The sequence below is a fragment of the Cibotium barometz genome, chromosome 39, assembly GCF_041138505.1.
Source record: "Cibotium barometz isolate CiBa-2024 chromosome 39, ASM4113850v1, whole genome shotgun sequence".
NCBI lineage: Eukaryota > Viridiplantae > Streptophyta > Polypodiopsida > Cyatheales > Cibotiaceae > Cibotium > Cibotium barometz.
In genome coordinates this window covers 24,432,851-24,458,308 of record NC_141084.1, presented here as the reverse complement: position 1 = coordinate 24,458,308, position 25,458 = coordinate 24,432,851, and the positions used below count along the sequence as shown (strand labels likewise).

Below are 25,458 nucleotides of genomic sequence, written 5' to 3'. Positions count from 1 at the left end.
AGGGTTTTTCAAAAATATGAATCAAAGAATCACTCTCCTCATGATGATTAAGCAGTTTTCATAGATAATATTAGGCAATTAGGAGCTAATTAGTCCAAGGTTTAACAAATTAAAATCAAACAATCTCACTCAAGATGAGATTAACTAATTATTAGGCCTTCAAATAGGAGCTAATTAATCCAATGTTTAGCATAGACTAGAATCAAAACTCTATTTTCATGATGCAAATTTAGATATTTATTAGGCCTTCAAGTAGGAGCTAATTAATCTAAGATTTTAACATAGATTAGAATCAAAGAATCTCACTAATCATGAGAAGAGATTAGACTAATTATTATGTTCCTTCCTTGACATGCCTACCCACTTCTGGTTCTTTTTGCAAACTTCTTTTGTGTTTCTAATATCCATTTATCCATGGATTGCATGTACTCATTTTAAAGGGCCCTTCCGACCTTTCTCTCACCTTTTAGGTGTAAGATTCTTGAATAAGCCTGTAAATCCCTAATGCATTCTTTGTTCTCTTCGTCGCATGTAGACAATTCGACAGTTTGCTTATGTTTTCTTGGACAAAGAGGGTATATATTAATCACAATCTTAATGTTGGCATGCCTTGCTTGGATCTAGTTGTGTCAGGTAGGAGTCTCTTAATTGCATTGGATACATGAAAACATGAGTGAACTTGGAGTCTTTTCCTGACTTATTACATCTTAAGAAGAAGAAAAGACATTTTGCATCAGAAAGAATACCCCTTTTCCATGCTTTCACCAAAACTATTTAAGAAGTGTCCCTTGATGAGAAGTGATAGCAACATCTTGTTTTTGACAACCCAAACAATAAGTTATTGTCCATGCATGCTCCCAAGCCTTGCTGGCAACGGCACCCACTTTCTTTTTCTCAAGAAAGACCTTATAGCTTGGATTTATCTTTTCATGAAACTAAGCAAAAAGGAAAGACAAGAAAGTTTTAGTAACACTTTAAAATGATCGCATAAAGAAATATGAAGTCATAGCAATAGATTTAAAAGCATTAATAGGAAGTGCTAGCAATGTCATAAGAAGGTAAAGGTGGAAAATTTCAACAAATCCAATGATGTGGGAAAAAATGGCCAAATTCCCACATTAAAATTAAAACATTTTGAAATTTCCCATGTGGTTTGCGCACCTTTAACCTTCTTGTTAATATTTACATAGAAAAAAAACCTGTTCGGCATGTGAAGCTTTGCATATGCATCTTCAACCATCCTAGACAAAGCTTCCTTTTCCTTTTGCAAGCTCATTGCTGTGGCCTGTACAACAAACCAAAGTTCACCAAGAGGGGGATATATGTTGTGTCCTTTCACTATTAGCCATTCGATTCTCAACACTTGGCACAAATCTTACAAGACAAAGAACATCTCCTGAAAGTCCACTATACACATGGCCATACCACCAACACATCTCAGTCTATATAGCCTTAACCATACTCAACACTATGAAAAAAAAAAAAAAAAACTTACATGACAAGGAAAACTTGAAACAAACCAAATCAATCAGCATCATGAGGTCTTGCAATTTACAAACCTGAGTGAGAGAGAGCTCTGATACTAGGGACATCATGCCATGCGTGATTGCCCGTATGTTATGCTGATACTCAGTAATTTGACTTGCTGTTACTTTGCTGTCTTTCAAGTTTACTGCAGCCTGCTTTTTGACATCAGCTGCAAGCTCCGAAATCTCCTCAAATATCAGATCCTTTTCAAGGAATTGGTCTTCTCTCTGTGAGAGTGTTTCTTCTATAAAAGTAAGCTTTGTCCTGAGCTGTGTATCACTTGGATCTATGCCATGCAACAGTTTCCATCGTGCAGTATTTTGTGGCTTTTCCACTAAATCTGACAGTCTATCACTTTCTGCAGTGACCCTTTTCAGCTACACAATGATGAAAAATGAGAAGGTTAGATCTTTGCAAACCACCATTTTCAGCACTAATGTATGCACTAATATTCTCAGTTTACCTCATGCTTTAGCTCACTTATGGTATTCCGAAGCTCACGGGCTTTGGGAACAAATGTGTAGCATATCAAAATTGATCTCTCCAAGCTTCCTACTTGGTGCTTCAGGAAAGATATCTCATTATCCCGCTTGGACATCTCTATATCTGAGATCCTGAATAGTTCTTCCTAATGTCAAAAACATATTTTCTCCATTAGTGGGGGAAAAACTCAGCAAAGAATAATAAAACAAGGTTTTAAAAGATCAGATATCACACAGCTTCGGCCATGGTTTAGTGTACTAAAACAAAAAAGCTTCTAAATCAACCCATTATTCATCTGTTTCATTTAGTCCCGTAGCATTGCATGCTGAATGGAATGTTGTATATGTTCTGCCAAAACGACCCTAAGCCGTCTCAATGCTCTAAAGCCCATTTTAAACTCGGTGACTGAAATTGCCTCTGTATTTTTATGCACAAGTATTCTGAGATTGCGTATTTTCATTCAATATCGGAATAGGGCTGGCTCAGAAGGCGGTCGACACTGACTGGCTGTATTCACAAGGCGTCCTGTGTCTGGAATCCTTGTGAACCAGGTGACGTGTGTTAAAGGCATGGCCCAAAAAGCCGTCCATCTTTACACCCCATCTCACAACACGTGTGCCAGGCATGGCCCATTAAGTGGACGCAGTTTTGCAAAGCCTCACCAGGCCACCCAAGGTAGTAGGTACAGACACCAGACCGAGGCCTGATTTCGGAACAGGGAACGGGGACATTTGGACTCGGAACAAGAACGCGAACGACACGTCATCATGAGAGAAATGAAATGATATATTAACGTCTCTAAGAAGCCATAATGGCCTATGAGACCAAAACTGAAAGTACATCTGAAGTTGGTGTCTCATCAAAGAGAACAACCAAATGAAACTGAAAAGTACAATAAACTGACTGTCTTACAGTTATAAGAACTGTAAGTAAAGACTCCTAGATGATACTGAGTAGAAAATACTGGAAAATGTATATCAAGTAGATCCATGTATGCTAATCAGTTGAAGTGCTGCCCTCTCCTCAGATCGAATATCTCCGCCATGGGCTGTCTAGAAGGGAGAGGTCGTAGAAGCGAGGTAGGTGCCTCCGATGCCGAGCAATAATGGCTCTGATCTGGCAATGGTGAGGATGCCGTGTTCGGGATCCTGGTGGGCGTGGCCGACGAGCACGACATAAGACGACTGCTCTATCAATGGTGACTCCTTGGAAGCGTGGCTGGTGCCCTGATCGCCGGATGGAAGAGGTATCAAGAGGTGTGTGGGCACGGCTGTTGGTGCTGGTGCTGAAGAAATCTGTCAGGATCCTCTGGCTACAAGAACATGTAACTCGGAGTGGCAAGGATGCCGTGCATATAGCTGTAGACCAAGGATCAGCCTGCTCCTTGGTAAGACATCCAACAAACACCAAGGAAAAGAGCTGCCACAAGAGCAAGCCTCTCAAGCTCTCTGTCGAGGAGGCAATAGCACTGTACGCATAGCTGCACACCAGGAATCAGCATACTCCCTAGTGAGATGACCAGCCGACACCAAAGATGAAATCTACCATAAAAGTAGCCCTCACAGACGGCCTATATGGCCATGAACTCCATGCTGAGCATTAAAGAGGAAAGCATTCCTCATCGTCCAGTTATACCATAAACCCTAGAATCTCATGAATCAAAGAGCATGTCGAAGTGTTGAGGATGGTGGCCGTGTTGCTGCCCGAAAACCCATTGACGTGGAGTTAGTGTAGTAGATGTCATGGAGCTCCAGATAGCTGAAAGATATGTCCAAATATGTCTGGCCACTGGACACACGAGGAACCTATGATGACTATTCTCCAGGGAGGTAGTGCAAGAGAAGCATGTACCATCACAGAGGTGTCTTTTACGAAGAGCATCCGCTAATGGCAACACACCAATCAGCACCCACCAGATGAAGACCTTGGCTTTGAAGGGAAGGGCTGAGTGCCATCCCCGAAACACTGTCGTTTGGCACCAAGAAGCTGTTTTTCGTAAATGCCATGCTTTATTTGCATGCTGATGCATCCACGATTTCTTTTTGATTTGCATGTGATAAACATCATTTGCGGAAGCATGCAAAAGAGTCACACGTCCCAATAATGCCCAATCCTCCCATGGATTTGACTGATGTAAATCTGGAATGGGCTCAAAAGCAGCCATGCAACTCTACAACTGATCCCACATCTCCCTATAACCACGTGGGACATGAAAGAGGCGCCTCGCTGATCGAAAGGAAATCAGCCTGTTTTGTGAGGCAAGCATAATGTCAAACAAACACACCACACCCAATCTGGCCATGCGGTTGAATTTGGGGCGGATTTCTTGCTTGTCAGACCATGTGATCACATGCGGTGTAGCTAGAATCTCTATCTGAAAGGAATTAGCTTGGCGGCAGGAGTCTAGAGGTCTCCAAGTTGCCATCTGCAATACCTCCCGCCACGAAGCTACAAGGTGGAGTATGGGCGAAGACTTAATTTTAATATGCTGATCCGCATTAACCACATGCCACCATGAAGCTTGAATATGGGTATTACCATGATGTATGGCCGTATCCTCTATAAGGAATGTTACAATATCAATCCATGGATGTTGCCCAGAACAAGCACATATATCCTGGAGAAGAGACCATTTTCTTGCTACCATATGCATTCGCATATCCAGTATAGCTACACCTCCCATTCTCTTCGGCGTACAAATGTGTTCCCAAGAAACCCAATGCAAGCCAACTTGGGAAATATTCTTTTTCCAAAGCATGAAACGAATAGGCTGCACAAGTGCAGTCAATGTTTTGTTGGTCCATGGCAGCAAAGGCAGGAAGTAAGACACCATCGGAAGCATTATTGCCTGTGCAGCTTTAAGTCTAACATGGAAAGGCCAAGCCTGGGATTTCCAATAGACAAACTTATCTGCAATTTTGCCTGAAATCCAGTGAATGAGCTGCTTTCGAGTGACATCAACCCCAATTGGATACCCCAAATGTCGGGTGATGGTCCCACATGACACAATCTCCCCCTGCCAACCAAGATCATAGATATCCCTCACTGTGCACGAAATGAGGGCTGATTTGCGCGCATTAATACACAAACCCAAGGCTGTAGCAAACAAAGACCAAGCATCCATCGCCTTATGCAGGTTATGCTTATCAGCCTTGAGAACCATAAAGGAATCATCAGCAAGTGCCTACCCAACAAATTGCTATCCAAAGGCAACGAAAGCCCAAAGAGCTCTCCATTAGTGGCCAAATGTGAGAGCACAGTTAACATTGGATGTGTAGCAAGAGCAAACAACAGAGGGCTCAATGGACATCCTTGTCTGACTGATCGGGTGAGCGCTATCGGATTCGTGGGCCTGCCATTGATCATAACTCGGGATCGAGACCCAAGACCAATCGTGAAAATCAATCTAGACATGCGTGGACCAAAGCCCATAACGCTCATCAGCTCTCCAAGAAAGGACCAACTAAGATGATCAAAAGCCTTCTCGAGATCCGGCTGAACCATGCCAATCTCTTGACGTGCTTATTTTGCATAGTCTATACCTAGCTGAACATTAATTATGCAAAATGTTTCGTCCCTTGATAAATCCATAGTGTGCCGGATGTATTAATGTTGGCAGACACTTGTAAAGACGGTTTGCCAGGACCTTTGCAAATATTTTATACATGCCCCCCATCAACGAAATAGGCCTCCAATGTGTTAAGGTGAATGGCGAGGGTATTTTAGGCAGCAATTTAATCAACCCAAGTTTCCAAGAGTCTGGCATGCATCCTGAGTGCCATACTTCCTGACATACAACCGCCAAAGGACCCTTCAATTGGTCGGCATATTTAATAAAGAACTCATTAGTAAGACCATCTCAACCAGGGCTTTTATCCTTTGGCAAATGCGTCAAGACAGCACCTGTCTCACGACCCTGTGTTTTTCTCTAGACAGTATGCAAGTGTGCATGGGGACATGGTGGATAGTGTGAATGGCACCAGTTTGGGGCAAAGTGATTAAAGTCTCTTCACATAACCCAAGGGGACAAAGGGTTGGAGGGGACAAAGGTTTAAAAACCTTTAAAAACAATAGAACACCTTCTTTTTAAAGGGATCGTGGCCCAAAAGCTATTATTGGGGCCCTACGCTTCTTTTGGGGAGAGGGGCTGGCGGGCTGCAGCTAGGCGCTCTTCTAATGGTGAAAAAGCAGAGACACGCCTTCCTTCTCTGGTGGAAAAACAGTGGGGACTGCACATGCGCCTTGGCTCTCTCACTCTTGCTTTTTGGGAAGGCTTCTGGTGGGCTGCGCTGGATTACTCAAAGGCGCAGCTGAATATCACAGATAGGCCTGCTTTTTGGAGAGACAGGAGCTGGTTGCTCTGGACACAGAGGTGGCCAAGGGGCTGGTTTCTCTGGACTCTCAGGCGGCCAGGACTGCAGAGATGGTCATAGGGTTGGTCCGCAGGAGGATAACACTGCAGAAGACCGTGCAGGCCTTTGGCAGCGCATAGGAGACTCCAGTTGGACTGTAGTGTACATCTCCTTTCACCCATAGGTGGCAGCTGGACAGAGGTGCACAAGTGTGTTGGTCCTCCTTGCAACAAGGATGTTTTGAGACTGTTTATGGGCTGTTTTGCTTGGCCGCAAGTACACTGAGTACATGGGTTATTGGCTGCCAATACAGGTCACCTGGTTATGTTTCTTGGCATGGGAGCGACACAGGCTCTCATGGGTGCATACCCATGGAGCAGATTGCTTTCTTCCTGCTTGGAAGGAAGAGGGAGACCTGTAGTTTTGGGCATACCTATGTAACATAGTTGTGGGGCAGAAATACAGCCAGACATATTCAATAAGAGCTCTCTCTTTTGTTTGTGTGTTGTGTTGGCACTACATTTGAGTATGTGCCGAGAATGTTTTCACATGGAAACAGGACATGGGTTTCATGCTGGGTCAGACCAGATGTTTAATGGGGAAACAGGTCACCTGATGTTTGCTGAAACAAGTCTTTGTTTCATGTGGAAACATGTATTTGGGTTTCTCCAGGAGATAGGTCACATGCAAGCAGCGGTCACAGGAGATAGGTCACATGAAGGCAACGGTCACAGGAGTGGACACATGTTTGGTACAGCCATGACTGAGATGGATAGTACCCTTGGAAGGTAGAGAGGGAGTGTACAGGTGTGTCTACTGTATGGTATGTTATGCTGTGATGCGAGTTCTCTTTTGGGAGACAGTTTGGGACTCTTTGTTGTGATGCAGGAGCACTGGATGTGTCAAGGTGTGATGTTGTTCATAGGGTGAGAGGCTATGGATGGTTGTGGCAGCCCTGATCATGGGAGAAAGCTTCTGTATGCAGACTCAATGTGTGGTAATCTTTTGATGTGAACAATGGCTGGACTTGTTTGTGGATGCCGAGTGGATATGAAGCCATGATGCAGGGTCTTTGCAGGCTTCAAGAGTTCTATTGTGACGGCTGAGTTTCCAGTCTTATTGTAATCAAAGCTCTCTTATAATCAATTAAAGAAATACCGCAAGGGGCGCCACTGCATTTTGGGGCCAATCGGTATCCGCGTACTGTTTGCAAGAGCACTCTCGCTCCCCCTGTTTGTTTTCCTTTTCTTGGACCTCAAAGGTGTTGAAGTGTTTTGCGCGCAAGTTTGTTTTTGCACCGCCCTTTAATTTTGTCTGAAGACCGAGGCCGGTTTACAACACCCACCTCTTCTTCTGATATATCTACTTCCAACTCAAAAGCCAGTGAATCTGGAACTTGCTGTCTAACCAACTCAAAGAAAGTGGCACGAGCGCCTTTGACATGATCGACAAGCAACTCATGTGGACCCAAAAGTTCAGCATAGTATTGCCAGCACATATCAACGATGCTCCGAGGTTCAGTTACAATGTTACCTTCTGAAGTTTGAAGTCTCACCACATTTTCCCAAGCATACGAAGCATGTAAGCAATGAAAAAATTTGTGTCTAGCCATTGTGGTCATGCAAACTCTCATTTATAGCTCTCAATTTCACCTTCTGATAGGATGTCAACTGCAAATCAGCCACTTTCTAAGCCAGAAATGTTGCCAAAGTGAGTATACGATCATTGCTCGGGTTATCTGTCAACAAAGAGTGGCAAAGAGCAAGCAACTCTTGCATCCGAAACAACTCCCTCCTTTTAAATGCATGATGAGTACCATATTGGCGAGCCATCCTTTGTATGTTGTTAAGAAAGCCATCCCAAGCCAGCAAGCCAGATTGGTTCAACTCGCCCATAAAATTATCGATAAGCTGCTGTACATAATAATCAAATAACGAATGATCCAAGGAGGAGTTGTTGAACCTCAAAGGGATCTTAGTCAGCAATTGCTTATATACATGCACTCGCTGATGAGACATCTCTAAAACCACTGGGAAGTGATGTGAGAGAACATGCTGCCTTTGAACCGCCATATGTAAAACTTATGGCTGGAAGTCATGATCATGCATAATGTATAGTCTATCCAGCCTGCTCCAAGTGTTTGTATGCTGAGGGGAATGAAATGTGTATCCCCGATCGTCAAAATTAAGCCATTTCCAAAGATCTTGCTTAAGAACATCAGTCTCAAGTGACATCCATGCTCTTTTTTCGGGCTCATCCATCACTGAGTGAGGAGATGTTGTTTGCTTGCAATTCACAACACACATTAAAATCTCCCATAAGAATACCTGGTCTACCAAGGGCTAAACATTGGTCTACCAAGGGCTAAACATTCTTTCAAATGCAGCCAAAGGGCACTATGTTCTCTAGACACGTTCGGGGCATACAAACCAACAAGCCATAAAATATCCCCCTCAAAGGTAATTTCCACAATAATAAACCTTCCATTGACATCTCTCTTAACAACAGAAGGCTGCAACTTATCATGCACAAGCATTAGCACCCTAGAACTCTGGTTGGTTGAAACCCCAGCATAAAACGCACGATAACCTTTGAGCGTAAAAGAGGAGCCAGCTTGCGCATGATCTTTATGTTCCACAGCACACAAGACATCCCAACTATTCCCCAACAGAGTATGCCACATAACATATTGCTTATTGCGAGAGCACACTATCTTCATTAGATAGAAGCAAAAAATCACTGTGAGGAAGATATCTGCTTCCCTTTTCGATCCTTTGCATCCAACGCAGCCAAAACATCCGGCATGTACTCAACTAAGACAACATAATGATTTTGCCAAGCAAGCATAGATCCTAAAGTGGATGGCTTGGCCCAAGACTTACTTACATTGGCAGTAGACCTCCGGTCCCACGGAGTAATCACCCGCCTCCTACGGTCAAAAGATAGCCTCGGAGGTGGGATCTCTAGATCTTGCATTCCGATGCCTCAAATTGTAGTTCGATGCTTGATAGGTCCGAGATTGTCCCAATTGTTGATGATCCTGAACCAATGGCGGGTTTGAGCGTGTCATAACCCGACGTGCATATGTGATCAGGGGATCGATCAGGAGAGCCTGGCTCCCTGCATGCACTTGAGATTCGGTTTTTTTCCCTTTTCTATGCTGCACTTCTTGCCAGGCAGGCTCTTCGACCAAAACTTGCGTGCCTTTATCCATTGGCAATGTATTACTAGAAGCAAGTATTTGATCCTACGCAATTGTGGGCACTTCAGAAGACACTTGAGCCATTGTACCAACTTGATGCATTACCAAATCATTATCAAGATTCAACATTGACTGTTGCCACCTCTTCTACTTGCGTACATTCTGCCATAAAGTGTCCAAGCTGCCCACATTTAAAGCAATGCCCAGCAAAGTCTCCCCATTTGAGTCTAAATTTCACTTTAAGCATACGAGGCAACAACATCCTCAACCATGGTGGTCTTGGCCTGGATGTATCCTAGAGCATACATAGCCTATTCCTGTTGTTAGATGTCGCACGTGGCGGAACCAACAGTAGGGAAAACCCTAAAACAGTAGCTTTGCTTAGGCAAAACCCTAAAACAGCAGCTGTAAACCCAGAACAGCAACAAAACCTCTGTTCGAAACCCTAAAAAAGCAGTTTTACTGCAGGAAAAACCCTAAAACAGCAGCTGCAAATCCTAAAACAGCAGCAAAATTTCTGATTGAAACCCTAAAACAACAGCTCTGTTGCAGACGAAACCCGAAAACATGAACAGGAAACCAAGATTGGGGTTTGGATTTAAGATCCTTTCTTGTAGACTTCTTTACATGCTCTCTCTCTCTCTCTCTCTCTCTCTCTCTCTCTCTCTCTCTCTCTCTCTCTCTCTCTCTCTCTCTGTGCGCGCGCGCGCGCGTGCACGCACACCATCGAGTAATTTCATCCGCCTTAACTCCAGCCTGTGTTCTGTGCTAACCCTAATACCAATAAATGGTATCAGAGCCAGTCCCACTCGCCAGTTCTGTTGCTGTCCGACCACCTTGCTGACCCCACCGTCAACAACTGCCTGTCACAGAGTTGCCTCCGCCACTCAGGGCCTGCCTGTCTTTGTAGCTGCAGCCGCCCGCCATCTCCTTCTGCCTATGCCTCGTAACGTCATCATCACCTGCAGCTCTCTGCTTCAACTCGCCTGTGCGCTGCTGTCATCTTCACACCTACACCACCAACCTTGTCCCCAGCAAGACCGGCTGCTCAGCTGCTCGCACATCTTGTGGCGCACCCGTCTCCAAGCCTGGAAAGCCCCATGTCATCAACTTGGAAGGGCTCACACACCAACAGGAAGCACCTTTACTCTAGCGCCATCTGTCAGCTGATGCGACCACAGCTGGCTGTGCACACTGGCCTCTTTTGCAGCAAGTCCACATCAGCATTTTCAAAATTGAAGCTTCAAAAATTCAAAAATTGGGGCTTTTTAAAATATCAGGTGAAATTGGGGCTTTTTCATAAAATAATTTGCAACTCTAGCCTGTGTTCTGTGCTAGCCCTAATAGTCATTGTTATACTCCTGATACAATCGCAGACAGAAGCTGAATTTTTTAGTTAAAAGAACGCTCATGTGGTGAGAATGTATCCCTAGATCCTTTACCTGTACATTTGACTTCTCATAGAGGATGCAAAGCTCATCATTGCGATCGATTAAAGAGATTCCTACACAATTTCGGTCAAGCACGCATACTTCATAGTGTTTCCGAAACAATGACATCTCCTTTTCTGCTGTGTTGATAAACCCGTTCATCCTAGCACCTTCCATAAGCTTTTCATCAACCAATTCCTGTGTAGAAAACGTTTAAGGGTACCCTTAATATGAGATTGTATGAAGTTAGTTATCCTCGATACAACAATTGTTTAAGGGACTCTACAGACAGATTCCCCATTAATCACACAGAAGATCCCCCAACAATAGGGACAGGCCGGCTAGATCTTCCCCTTTCAACCATGGGTACGCAGGGTGGGGGGTGGTTTGTTTGCAACACCTGTAAAGGCCTTGATACAATTAAGTGAACTGCATAAGGTTATGGCAAGGTTTGATTAAGAACCTTTTGCTGATGTAGAACCTTGGAACACTTGATAAGCTCTGTTCGCAAATGAGATCGGGATTGCACACTGCTCACAAATTCTTTCCGCATTCGATGTAATACCCTATCCTTGTAATGAAGTTCACCTTGTAACATGTTGAGTTCAACCTCCAATCTTTTCACTTTATCCTTGAGTTCCGCCATGGCAATCTTACTAGCCTGCTTAATTCCATTGAATTTAGAGATAGTGGTAAAAAATTATACCTATATTTATGATAGTGGTTAGTAGATGCAGTTCCGAGCGAGTTCATAACTTGCAATTTATGCCATCTCCTAGCAAACTAGACAGTATCACAGCTTGGCAGATTTGTAGGGCTAGATGCATAAAGGCTATGAAATTTGAATGGCACTCAAACCTGTGATATTCAGTCCATATGCACTATTTGTGCAGATACTATACATCACAAGCTAGGCGCACAGCACAGCGCACTCTATACATACATACATACATACATATATATGTATGTATGTATGTGACATGTATGCATACATACATATATACACATATACATATACATATGTATGTATGTATGTACATACATATACATGTATATGTATGTATGTTACATGTATATACATATACATATATATAATGTATGTTACATGTATATATGTATGTGTGTGTGTGCATACATACATGCATACATGCATACATATATATGTATATGTATTATGTATATGTACATGTACATAAATATGTATACATGTATATATAAATGTATGTATATGTACATATACATATACATATACATGTATATGTACATCCATACATGCATAAGGGCTATGAAATTTGAATGGCACTCAAACCTGGGCTATTCAGTCCATATGCACTATTTGTGCAGATACTATACATCACAAGCTAGACGCACGGCGCACTCTATACATACATACATACATACATATGTACGTATGTATGTATGTACACACACCATAGTCACATGGGACGCGAAATGGGGGACGGGGAACGGGGACAGAAAAGATTGAGAATGGCTTGACTATAGAGTGACATGGGACAGGAATGGGAACGGGAAGATGCTGCCATCCCCAACATTCCCAAGTCTAAGACACACACACACACACACACACACACACACACACACATATATATATATATGTATGTATGTATACATGTATATATAAATGTATGTATATGTATATGTACATGTATATGTAGATCCATACATAGCTAATGGTTGTACTAAAGAGTCAATGAGCCAACACTTCGACGGGGCTCCTAGAAATGTGTCTAGAAACACTATCTTTCCAGATGGGCCAAAGAGGCATGCCCCCTCGCTAGTCAATCAATGGAAACTGTGGTCGTGCAAAACTAGGGACCTGTAAAAGTGATTCCAAGGTATACGTACTTCTGCACAATCTCCACTAGGACCTCTCTATATAAGATAGATAATCGTGAGGTGACCACATAAGTTGTGTTCAAGATCATAACCTTGGTGTTGCCCAAATTGACCAAAAAGTCTCTCTCCCTACAAAATAAGTACCTCATCTAAATCTGAGATGAAGACAATGTCGTCATCATATAGCAATATATGCACTATGGTCTAGGCCAATGGTGAACCGCTACCTCCAAAACTGTCCACAAAACAAATACTGCAATCTCATCGATTTATAGAACCTCTGCTTCTCCCGCACTCCTCATCACGACACTGGTGTGGATTGTCTCCAATGGATGGTGCAACCCCTCCTTGTGATGAATGGAATTACAAACCTCGCGTGAGCTAATCGATGAAGTGCCTAACTGCTCAAGAAATAGGAAAGAGAAGAAAAGAAGAGGCCAAGAGACAAGTTGATTAGAGCAAAGCATGCCCCATACCCCTAGTCCTAATCACATCCACACATGCTAGATTACAGTTGCAAGAGAGAGTAGAGAGAATACTAAACTCTCTTGCTGCATGAATGGGGAAAATCCTTACAAAGATGAGAAATTGGATTTTGACAATTGGCCTGACACTTGTTAGAAAGTGGATCAAAGTGAGACAAGTGGCCTCACACTTGTCACTTCAGCTATTGTGTGGCTCTCCACTTGTCATTGTAGCCTTCTCTTGCCATTTTAGCTCATGGGAGACCCAAATCTATAAATTGGAGCCCTCTCTGTTCATTAATAAAGGCTCTCTTGCTACACACTAGCCTCTACCACCGTTACACGCTGCCCTAATGATGGCTACTCTCTTTCTCTCTCACTTGAAGGCTGCCCATGAAGAATATCGGCTGTTGGGGACTGTTTTGGAGGCCTCCATCGCGAAGAAATACTGAAGGCAAGAGTATTTAATCATTTATTATGATTTCTAGCCACTGTACTTGTTGCACCAGCATTTGTACTTGTTGTACCTGCTGTACCAGCCATCATACCGGCTGTACCAGCCACTGTACCTGATGTACCTGCTATACCGGCTGAATGGAGAGTTGTACTTGCTGTACCAGCTCTATTGCATGAAGACCCGTGGTTTTTGGGGAAGAATCAGTACCCACACGGAGGTATATGGATTATATTGTTGGCTCGGCATTTCTACAGCCTATGTTCCGGCTTGGTAGCCTTGTGTTGGGCTATGTTATGGCATTTGTATAGGGATAATCCGACATCTTCCGTGGGGAGAGTAAGGCCCTCAAAGCTTGTACATGATATTATTCTCCTTGGGTAATAAAATACTCCAAGGGGGGGGGGGGGGGTCGGCCCATTCCGGCCTCTATGCGGTGTCACACGTGCAAGCTCCCTTTTCAGCATTTGTGGATGTTTTGTCCAGCTTTATGTTTCATGCAAAGTGATGATGGATATGTGTTAAGGCTGTGGCCATGTTTAAGTGTTTTAACATGCATTGATGGTATCAACAAGTGTGTCAAAGGCCCTAGTCCCCCGGGCACCGGCCGCAAGTTACACTTTGTCCCCCAACTATCTATCTTTTGGACTTTTTGGAATTGTTGTAAAGCCTTGATGCTATAAAAGACATAGGTGGCTTCCTAGACCGGACAAGGTCAGCCCACTTGTGGTCACCCCTCTATCCTAAGTGAAATGTAATCATAACTCGATGTCTAGCATCTGTCATCATAACTGGAATTGTAAACCACCATGAGTAAGACCTACGGGCACTTGGATGGTCATCATAAATAACTTTTTCTTTCCCCAAAAAAAAAAGATCCTTCAATTAGTTAAAGAAAAACAACCGCAAAGGGCTAAGTACAACGGGCTAGATACAACCTCACCTCATATAAGGGCGGGAGACAAATGATCAAAGGGGAAGAGATGCTTCTCCTCCGGCTAGCTATTCTGTGAGGAGAAGGCTATCTCATAGGGGGGAGGGCAACCTCCGATTCCCAGCCAAGTACCGACCGCCAGACTCCTGTGTGCCGTCAGCCGAAGAAAGAGAGTGATCTTCCTCCGCGAAAGCTGTCCCAAAGCCTCTTCTAGAAATCTAAAAGGAAGCGCTGTGATACCAAAGAAAGAGACTTCCTCCGCTGAAAGCTGTCCCAAAGCCTCTTCCAGAAATTTGAAAGGAAGCGTTGTGATAGGCCTTGAGACTACCAGTGTGCTGCTGCTATCAGTGTGCCATCTATCTCAGGCATCTGGATCCTGCGGCCAAGCCGTGCTGTATATGCAAAGAAGGGGGCATCCAGAGTCTCAACCCAATCTGTGGGATCATGCCAAGTCCACTCTCCAGGGTCCCACTGCAACCGCGTGAGAGGTCGGCACTCCCAAATTCATAACCACCAATGTCTCTCGTTGGCCACCTTGCACGGTGCTGGATCTATGTGCCATGCATGTGCCAGAAAACCAATCACCCTCACCCTCTGCAAGGTGCAGCCTCTGAAATCCTCCAAGGGGTGCTCTGATCTCTCTAGTCTGCCATGGGATCATATAGAAAAAGTGAGCAAACCACTGTCCTCATGCTCCATGAACTACCATGAGGATATCGTGTCTCGTGAACACGCCTAGCCACACCCAGCAAGGGGGGGGGGTGTGTCGGGTTTGGAATAGGAGTCGGTCACTCCTGAGGAATAGCTGAGTCGATGTCAATGCTTAGCATGTCTCTACCTTGGATCCCTATCATGCCTCTCTCCTGCTCTGCCTGAGGTAACTGCCTATGTGCAATCCAATCTCCGAGAGACCTGGCTGGTCCTATGCTCAAGGCACCCTAGGATATATGCGGTCGGGTCCCTAGCATGTTGCCACTGGGTAAACGGATCATGAGGTTCCAGATCAAAGGCTGTCGAAGCTGCTCCTCTGAGGCCATTGTCTGAGGGCTGGCCTGAGATGATCCCAAGCACGAAGTAGACAAGCTGCAAAACTGTCCTCAAAGGCAAGACTAAAACGACGGGCTCTCATCTCTGTGAAGATCCACCTAGTACTCTGCGGCCACAGGCCTCCAAGGCTCGGAGTGCGGGCTGAAATCCGGGCCAAGAGGAAATCCTTCCAAGGCTCACCACCGGGTAGGAGTCCTCTGAGAATCAACTTGCCCAACAGGGCACGGCTCTGTATAGCTGGATCGATGAGGCCAAGCCCCCCTTTGCTACGTGACTGAATGATCACTCTCCATGCCACCTTGGCCCTAGCTGGCCTCCCATCACTTGCGGCCCACAAGAAGTTCCGGATCAAACGCTGTACCCGGCAGTTACATCCCGAGAAAAGGCCCAACACAAGGTGATGTACTACATGGTGGCAAGCAGTACCTAGTTCACCAACACCACTCTGCCTGCTAGGGATAGCCTCGCCGAACTCAAGTATAAAAGTTTCTTCCGAATACTCAGAAGAAGCAGAGCGAGCTGGTAATCGGGAGACACATCAATGCCAAACTGGCAACCGAGGTATCGGACTGGAGTGCCCCTCGGGATCCACTGAAAGCCTCAACTGGTCGCCAAGTCACGGTGAGTGCTGAGCCTACCCAAAAACCACACGATTTGTGCCAGTTGATCTGTGCTCCCGATGCACGGCAGAAAATATCTATCGCCTCCGCGAATCTCTGGGGATTCCCAACATCTCCAGCAAGGTAGGCTACTGTGTTGTCTGCAAACTCTAAGTCCATTAGCTCCTCCTGTGTGTGGAGGGGAAGGCGCAATCCCTGAAGTCCAGTCTCTTGGGCGGAGAGAAAACTACTCATGGCCTCGGCGACAAATGTGAAGAGGTATGGCGCCAGAGGACAGCCATGTTGAACCGAGCGGGAAAGGGGGAAGCTGTCGCCTCAGGCTCCCTGAATGAGAACCTCGCTGTGTGATGCTGTATAAAGTCTTGAGACTCCACGAATTCACTCCATGGGGAATCCCATCTGGCTCATTGTGCCCTCCAGAAAGGTCGAGTCCACCCTGTCATAAGCTTTCTCAAAGTCTAGGAGTAGCACAATGAGGTCCTACTGCCGCATCCTGGCCGAAGCCGTCACCTCCCAAAAGGTAAAGATGTTGTCTAGAATGCTCCGATCCTGAACAAAACCAGTCTGAGTGTCATGGATCAAGTCTGGGAGATAAGGCTGAAGTTGCCTGCTGATGGCCTTGGCCAAAATCTTATAGGCCGTCCCTAGAAGGGTGATGGGTCTCCATTGCCAAATCTCCAATCTATCACCACCCTCCTTGGGAATCAAATGTATCAAGCCCTCTGTGAGCCTCTCTGGCATGGCACCTGTGAGCATAATCTCATTGAAGGCAGCGCGAAGGCCACCTTCCATGAGGTCCCAATGGCAAAGAAAGAAAGAAACAGGAAGCCCATCCGCCCCCGAGCATTTTCCCTTGAGTAATGCCTTCACCGCCTCCGCCAGCTCCTCTGAAGTGAAAGGGGTCAATAAGAAAGACATAAGGGAGGGGGGAACCACCTCTCTCGTGTGCTTTCAGACTCTCTTGTGCGCATCCATCACCTAGGGGGATAATGGGACACTACTGAGAAGAGATCGGAAGAAATCCGTGACGATGGCTCTCACGTGCGGGGGGGTCAAAAACAATAGCTCCATCGTGGCTACACAGCCTGCGAATACCATCTCTCCTCCTATGGGGTACAGCTATCTCAAAGAAGTCTCCAGTAACTTTGTCACCCACCCGAGTCCAGAATGAAGCCCTAGCATGGTATCTATACTACCCTGGACCGAATCTCCATGCGGGCGGCAGCAATCTGACTCTCAATCCACGAGCTGTCTAGGAAACTCTCCTGAAGACAATGTAAAGAGGCTAGGCCCCTCCTCAGACTCCTCTCCTGCTCCCGAAATCCCTCCAATCTACTCTAGGCGGCCTCGTGTAAGAAATAATACTAATCTCCCCAAGGCCATCATCCAAAGTGCACGCTGCAGAGCCTCAGGAATAGTCCAATCCCGCCCATATCTGCTCGATCCGGCTGCAAATCTCGGGGTCCTAAATGAGGTTGTCTGGAATCCTGGAGCTCGCATGCATGTCATGCCTCCATGGGTCCTCTAGGGATAGAATAACTAGGGCATGATCTGAAAATGTAGTGCATGCCAGAATACCAACCACGCCTCCACAGCTGCAAGCCCACTTGTCGACATAAAACTTGTCCAGTCGAGAGAGGTTGGGGCCAGTGCTCCGCCTATCTGATCGAGAGAAGCTAAGACTCCCAAGGCTACGCCCAAACTCTGGAAGATGCCAAGGGTCCTGTCCCCTAAGAATCAGCATCATCTCCTCCCATACAGAGTACTCCGCTCTTGAGACTGTGGCCATGCCACCTCCAAGTCTATCCTCTGCTGCCTCTATCATATTGAAGTCATCACCCATGCACCAAAAATCAGCTTGGGGCAGGCCCTGTCGGACAGTGCTCCAAAAGATAGCTCTACCTACAGCAACATTCGGGGCATAAATGTAGAGGAAGCCAATGCTATCCTCCCCAATCAGAATGGTAACCCACTGAGCACGTCCTAGAACTATGACTCCCGATCCTGTCACAGACAACAGAAGCTGCTCACTAACAGAGAGAGACACTCCTCCCTGCATCTCTGAAAGGCCGTAGGATGGAGACCAAAAAGGATGACTCCTGCCTAGTAGAATCTTCCCGCAGCAGCTGTGGGTACACCCCTCACTAAGATGCTGCTCCTAGAGGAAAAGAATGTCGATAGGTCCCCCCACCATAGCTCGCTGCAGCCCTCCTCTAAGGACGCCCCGTCCCTGAAAGCACTAAGGCCCCCCTAAGCCCTGAATGTTCCATGAGACAATCCTCATATCAATCTCTATGTGAGGCAGAACTATCAGAACTTCTCTCCACTCGAAGAGTCTTGGGCGCGGGCTTAGACGGGGAATAGTCACAATCTGTCCTGTTGCGAAGTCGCGCCAAGTGAGCGTGGATCCTGCCCTCCATGTACTGCCACTTTGCCCGAGCGCGAGAGACCAGAGTATGCATACTCCGTGCTCCATCGATCACAATGGAGATATCTGTAAGAAGTGGGAGAGCTCGCATTGATGAGGCCGCAATGGTCATCTCCACCGGCTCTGAGAAACGATGAATCAGGCAACGAACGGAACTTGCCGACTGTCTCCTCTTCGGATTAGGGGTTGCAGGGGGCCGACGGGAATGCTCTGGAGAGGCGGAGGGGGGGGATGGTAGGCACAGAGGAAGAGGAAAGGGAAAATGGAGCGACTGCGAGTAGAGTCAGAGGCGAGGGTGGGGGAGGAGGCGAGGGGGAGCGGGGAGGCAGAGAGGCTGGAGAGGGGCCCTGCTGAGACGTATCCATTGGAGAGGAAGGCTGTTGGGGAAGGCTCGACGAAGAGAGGGTGGGGTCAACCTGCCCCACTGGGCACTAAGGGACAGAGGAGAAGTCGCGACAAGGAACCGGCCACCACATCCGGGGGGGGGGGGGGGCTTCTCCGTGATTGGAGGGGGCCCGCCATCTACGAGCAGGTGCTGTGATAAGTGCTCGAAACGGTTCTCTGACAGAACCGAATCCTCCTGCGTGCTACTAGCCTAGCGCGCACAACGGCGATGCTCAGCTCTGGTGCTCGACTGACGACCCGGGCGGGGCCCAACCATCAGCCACTCTCCGGCGGATGGGTCATCTATGGTCGGAACCTAGTGCTCCACGGCTTGGAAACCTGCTCCTCCCTCGACCCCCCTGGTGAGGATCTGAGCGGGAAGTAGGAGGGGAAACCACCGGGGGCGGTCTCCTAGTCTGACGCCAAGGGCAAGCTCTGGCCAGATGACCCATCTGCCTGCAAATGAAACATTGGCCTGGAAGGCCGGAATACTCCCCTCTGTAAAATGGGGTCGCCGCTGGCAAGTCGAACTCAACGTGGTAGTGGCCACGCCCCAAAGGATGAATGTCTGCGATCTTTGCAGGAGGCTAGCCTGAAGAAGATCCCTAAGTTGGCCACGCGCAGGGCGGCTACCAACAATCTTGCAAACCAAGGTGGAGGCCTCTAGTGCTGCAGCAGTCGTGGCGAGAATCTGAAGATCCACATCGGAAAAAGATAAGCAAGCAACGGCAGCCTCAATCGGGGATGACGATGCGGCTGCCATAGAGTCCTCCTGAGGCAAAGACTAGAAAAAGCCAAGACTCTCCCTCAGCTATGTCACGTGGAAAGGTAGCTCGATGGCGGTGGAGCATGTCCTGGATCTGGAGCTGATGAGGTGATCGTGGCCGACAGGGGGTCGAGGGCGTCGGGCACGCTGAGTGCAGAGGCTCGGTCCGAGGTAACTCCTCTCGGGCGAGGTAGGTCCAGAGCAGCTCGTGGAGGGTCCACAAGATCCACTAAGTCGGTTTCCTCCACCTCCTGGGTCCGGAAGAAATTGGTGATGGTTGGCTGTCGAGGGAGGGGGCGGGGTGGCTGGGGCCTGTGTCTCAAGAAGGTGTCCCTGTGTCTGCGGAGCTCAAGCAGGAAGAGGCCCAAGCAACGTTGGTCCTGGAAGTCAATGATCCTGGAGAGTGGACCGAATCCCTCACGAAATAGACAGTGAAACCTCCCGTGGATCTCATAGTATACTGGGCAGTGGCATATGTAATGCTCCTCCGTCTCAACCTGTGTGTGGCATAGTCGACAGATCCTCTCCTCTCTGGGTGTCCGTACGAGCTTCCCGGCTCTGAAGATACGCTCAGCTCTACCTGTCTCCACTCTAAGGCGGTGGGAAGAAACCCGTATCTGGCCAATCGCAATCCACATGGCATGGAACATGTGAACACTCAAGTAGCCCGGCTCTGCTGGATGAATCCATCCTCAGTGAGTGTGAGGAAGTGGTCTCTGTAAAAGTGCATCTTCGTGGGGAGCTCCAGGGGTGTGATCCATGTGCAATGTGTGTAGAGGCTAAGAAGATCTGAACGGATAACCCGATTGGTATCCTCGTTAGACAGCCGGAAAACAGGGGAGTCCAAACTATACTGAAGGGGGGGTAGGCGGTCCATGCAGAGCCCGTATACTGAGAACCAAGTGGAAACCAGTGCATACCATACTCCAGAGTGTCCCTCAAGTGCTAGCTGTCTAGAGGACTCCAAGGCAAGCCTCGGGTACCCGTGGGGATCCATGTGACTGATGCGATGAAGGTACGTGACTGTCTGGAAGAGTGCCTCCACTACCATTGGGGCTGCAGCAAACTCTACCTGGATAATATGGTGTGGGACTGATGGTTTGCTGCGGATCATACGGGAGAACATCATGACCTAGGGCCTCTCAACTCGCTGCCAATCCTCATCGGATAAATCTGGCCCCAAAAAGCTGCTCCATACATCAAGGTTGGTGTGACGAGGGTGTAAAAAAGCCAGCCCTTCGTCCTGGGATCCTGGAAATGTGCCTGGAAGCACTGCCGCTCAAGTAAGCTCAAGGCTACATATCCCCGTGTCACTTTGGCATGTGCTGCGGGAAGCATGGTAAAGCGTGGGCCACTAAAAGCGACACCAAGGTAGACATAGGATGAGACAATCTCCACAGGATCCCCTCTATATGTGAAGATTTGGATGTGACGGGGCGAGAGGTATTGAAGACCATTACCTTGGTTTACCAAGGTTAACAGAGAGGTCCCGCTGAGTGCAAAAGTCATGTAAGGCATCCAACTGTCTCTGAAGCCCTTCGGCTGAGTCTAAGAGGAGGACGATGTCATTTGCATAAAGTAGTATGGGGATCAATATGCCTGCCAGTGTGGGACCAGCCCCGCCTAATCCATCAATGAAGCTCGAGATCTCGTCAATGTAGAGGCCGAAAAGAGTGGGTGATAGAGGGCAACCCTGTTTCACCCCAATGGTGCTGGAAATCTCCTGTGATGTACCTCCTGGGGCTCTCACTCGTCCGGTGACGGACTCATAGAGGGCGATGATGCTCCAAACCATGTCAGATGGGACTCCGATCTCCTGTAGACGGTGTAAGAGGCGGGCTCGGGGTACAGTATCAAAAGCTTCGCGGAAATCCACAAAGCAGCAGTAAATCCTTTTGTGTCGTGCTCTACCCTCCTCAATGATGGCACGGAGGGTGAAGATGTGGTCAAGGGTAGAGTAGCTCCTCCGAAAGCCAACCTGTCCTGAGGCTCTGCATCCCTGGCTCTCTGCAAATGAACTGAGCTCCGCCTCTAGCACTCATCCATAGAGCTTGGCCAATGTGTGCCAATCATGATCGTCCTGTAGTTATTAGGATCAAGTGGATCTCCGGCTTTGAGGATGGGGTGATGGTGTTGGTGGACCAAGAGGGTGGAAATCCTTCATAAAGGGCTCTATTGAACATGTAGGCTAGTAGGGGCGCTAGGGTATCATGGGCATGTGAGATGTACTCGGCAGTGAGTCCCTCATGATCTTGGGCTCGCCCATTGCATAGTCTACGAATGGGCTTGTTGAGGACCATGCCCTTTGTGAAGAAGGTGGAGGTGGTGGGGGTAGGGGTGGCTGATGGGGGATATGATAAGAGGGAGCCTGCATAGGAGTGCCATGTGTCTGGGCAGGTGATAGGTGTGGGAGGGTGTTCTCGACATTTCCTCCATGCCTCTTTGCAGTTCGGCCCTAAGAAAAGTCGGTATAACTCATCCTCTTTCCGAGCATAGAACTCCCGTTTCTTGCGTCGGGTGAGCCTTTGAGAAATCCACTGCGCTTGGCGCTTCGTGATTTGCCCAATCCGTACCTCATGCAGCATGCTTAAGACGGGAGCATGTGGCCCGACATTCGTCATCATACCAACAATTCTGGGGCATGGAACTGCAAGGTGGCTTGGCGGTAGACCGCCGCGTGCATATGAAAGAAGCTGTGGCGGATGTGTGGAGTATGGTGGTGAGTTGTGTTGTGAGGGTGGATAGGGGGACAATAGGTTCTACATCCTGGAGTTGGCGGTAGATGTGGTTGGAGTAAACAAGGTCAAGCTCGTGATCAAAGAGGACTTGAGTGTAATGTGGGATGGGGGGAGGTGGTGGAGGGACGGGTGGTGTGCAGGTAAGAGTGAAAGAGAGGTAGGCATGGTCAGCTTCAAAAGGGGGTGGCGGAATGGAGAAGTCGGGGATAAGGTGTGCCAAAGCCGAAGATCCCATAAGGTAATCCACAGTGCTAGTACCTCCTGAGCGAGGGAAGGAGGTGAGGGCGCCAGAGGAGGGCCATCGGGACATCCCGTTATAGATAACGAGACCATGTGCAGCTCCCAGCTCTAAGAAATATCTCCCGGACACTGTGACCTCCTCACGGTCCTGTGATGATCGCTGCAGTCCTATGTCAGTGATGTCCAGCTCCTGTAGTCTGATAGGGTCATCTAGATCGAGTAGTGGGACCTACTGACTTCCCGTCCTGGCATTGAAATCCCCGAGTAGGAGGACTTCCCCCAGCTGTGAGAACTCCATGATATCCTCATATAATGGTAAGTACGGTGACTGGCCATGCTGTGCAGCGTAAGGGGAGTGGCGTGGTGCAAAATAACACACAGCAATGTGGATGACTCTTATCACTGCTAAGCTGTAGCCGCACCCAAAGATATCGTGCATCCTCGTCCTTCCGGACAATGCTGAGAATCTGTCGGAGATGGGATCTAAAAAGGACAGCTACCCCCCTAGAGCCACGTACTCTTCTTGATGTGCGGGTTTCGCCTCAAAAAGCTGACTCCCACTCATACCCGGCTATGTATGGTAAGCCCCTCTCAGGGCTCTGATGAGTCTCTGTAAAAAAAAATGACATCCTTGCCTGTGAGAATCTCGCTCAAGCCTCCTGGATTCGATCACAGCATGCCATTGCAGTTCCATACTGCCAACCCCAGGTGTTTGGTCTCATAGACCCCGCGTCCCTATATGCAACTCACAAAACAAAAATATTTAATAAACCAAAATCAATAGCTTTTATGTTAAAAGGTATGTTTATAACAAAACCGTTAACCATTGCATTTTGGGGTACCTGGATAAGGGTGATAGACCTGTTGCGTTGTGCCCGCATGACATTGTATAATTTGATAAATTTCTCAAAATGGTCTTCTATATCTTGATGTTTTTCCTTCAAAAATCCAATAACTATGTCCGAAGTGCGTATTTTCTCCTTTGCCTCATTATACATTTGCAACTACTCAGAAAAAGAAACAACAAAACAGAAAACAATTATCCCTCTGTTGTAAAATGTAAATCACCAATAGCAATGACCTCTATTCAAAGCAAATGCAGAGGTGTGACAACACACGAATTCTTGATCCCAGATAGATCTGAAACAGCCAAATGATACTGGAGTACAATGATGGCAGTTGCTAACGAACACAGTCACCCAAGAAAACAGGATACTATACACAACAAGCTGTGTTGCCAAAGCCCATAGTTATCGGAAAGGATAACAAAAATAGAAACAGTATGTTTTTGGGGACTGAAAGGGGAAACGCCATGTCAGCAAAGATGATGCAAAGAAAGGAGAGACAGTGAGAAAGGACAAGGAGAGCTCAGAGACAGTGAGAAAGGCCAAGGAGAGCAATGAAGGAGAGGTCAGAGTAATGACTCTCTTACTATTGAAAGGGCAAACTATAGAAGAAAATCACACCACACAAGGTTTCTGAAGCCTTAGATACAACCCACAACCAGGTGGATAGTTAACAACAATCCACTGTCACATGCATCAGTCCTATCAGCTGAGGACAGTTAGGGTTTAGCAGACCTTTGTGAGCCCTCACAGAAGGGATGTGGTCAAGGAGTGACTGAGAGTCTAGGTCAGGGTTTACACACGAGAGAGATGTAAGCACACAGAAATAACGAGTTAAGCCACCGAAGGACATGGCCTAGGAGAATGGACAAGCCGATAACCAGAAAGGCAAGTAAAGATGGCACTAGATGCCTATTGGCCTCTGTGGAAGTGCATGACAATGGGAGAGTGTGTCAACAGAGAACCTGGAGGATCGTGGTAGAGCCCAGAGTGACCTGATGATCTCGAGTAGGGAGGGCCTGGCTGTGAGTAAAACACCCCTTAATAAAGGCCTAATGCATGCCCAACACCCTTCATCAAGCAGGCCAACCAGCATTGTCCAGCAGGGGGGGGGGGGGGGGGGGGGGTGGTGGGTTGGGGGAGTTGTGGGGGTTGTTGCTATGAAGGCACTCATTTGTACATCAATCCTCAGCACCTCTTGAGAAGCCTATTGAGCAAAATGCAGCCCACAAGAGTCTTGCGAGCAGCCCATAAATTATATAATTAGCTGGCAGCAGCCCGCCCTTCACAGCAGACAGATTCAAATGGAAAGTGATGGATGGAACTGGACACAGAAGAACAGAAATCTGCAGTCTTCCTGATTTGGTGAATTGTTGAGAGTGCAACAAGGTAAAGAGTAAACATTCAGCATTTGTACTTCCATTCTCATATTAGTAAAGCAAGAGGAGGAGAGAAAGGGGTGGGGGAATGCGTCTTGGCCATTGGGACACACAGTGTCCTTGTGCATGAGTGTGTGTTTCCTTTTTTGTTTAAAGTATCTTTCTGCATATTGACATCCTTACCTAACTGCTTCCACCACACTCTCTGATATTGACTGATACTCGTTCTATCATAGTTTGAAACCACAGTTTGCCAACTACATCTTCAGAGAGTATGCTTTCTTAAAGAACCTCACTTGAGTTGTTTT

General features: G+C 47.1%; 1 protein-coding gene across 7 annotated transcripts in view; it reads right to left on the bottom strand.

Moving 5' to 3' along the window:
• Positions 1 to 557: 557 nt before the first annotated feature.
• The window catches only part of LOC147615905 (uncharacterized), a 42,782-nt gene continuing 17,881 nt past the window's right edge, over positions 558 to 25,458 (bottom strand). For 4 of the 7 annotated variants that reach the window (XM_086778536.1, XM_086778537.1, XM_086778539.1 and 1 more), the window contains 6 exons: positions 23,769 to 23,930; positions 11,458 to 11,655; positions 11,007 to 11,192; positions 1,991 to 2,155; positions 1,560 to 1,904; positions 989 to 1,285 (listed from right to left, as the gene is read on the bottom strand). In XM_086778536.1, the coding sequence (XP_086634662.1) occupies positions 1,049 to 1,285; positions 1,560 to 1,904; positions 1,991 to 2,155; positions 11,007 to 11,192; positions 11,458 to 11,655; positions 23,769 to 23,930 (1,293 nt within the window). In that variant the 3' untranslated portion in view covers positions 989 to 1,048. Of the gene's footprint in view, positions 936 to 988; positions 1,286 to 1,559; positions 1,905 to 1,990; positions 2,156 to 11,006; positions 11,193 to 11,457; positions 11,656 to 23,768; positions 23,931 to 25,458 lie in introns of those variants that run through there. The other 3 variants (XM_086778538.1, XM_086778540.1, XM_086778541.1) reach the window with 3 other exon arrangements.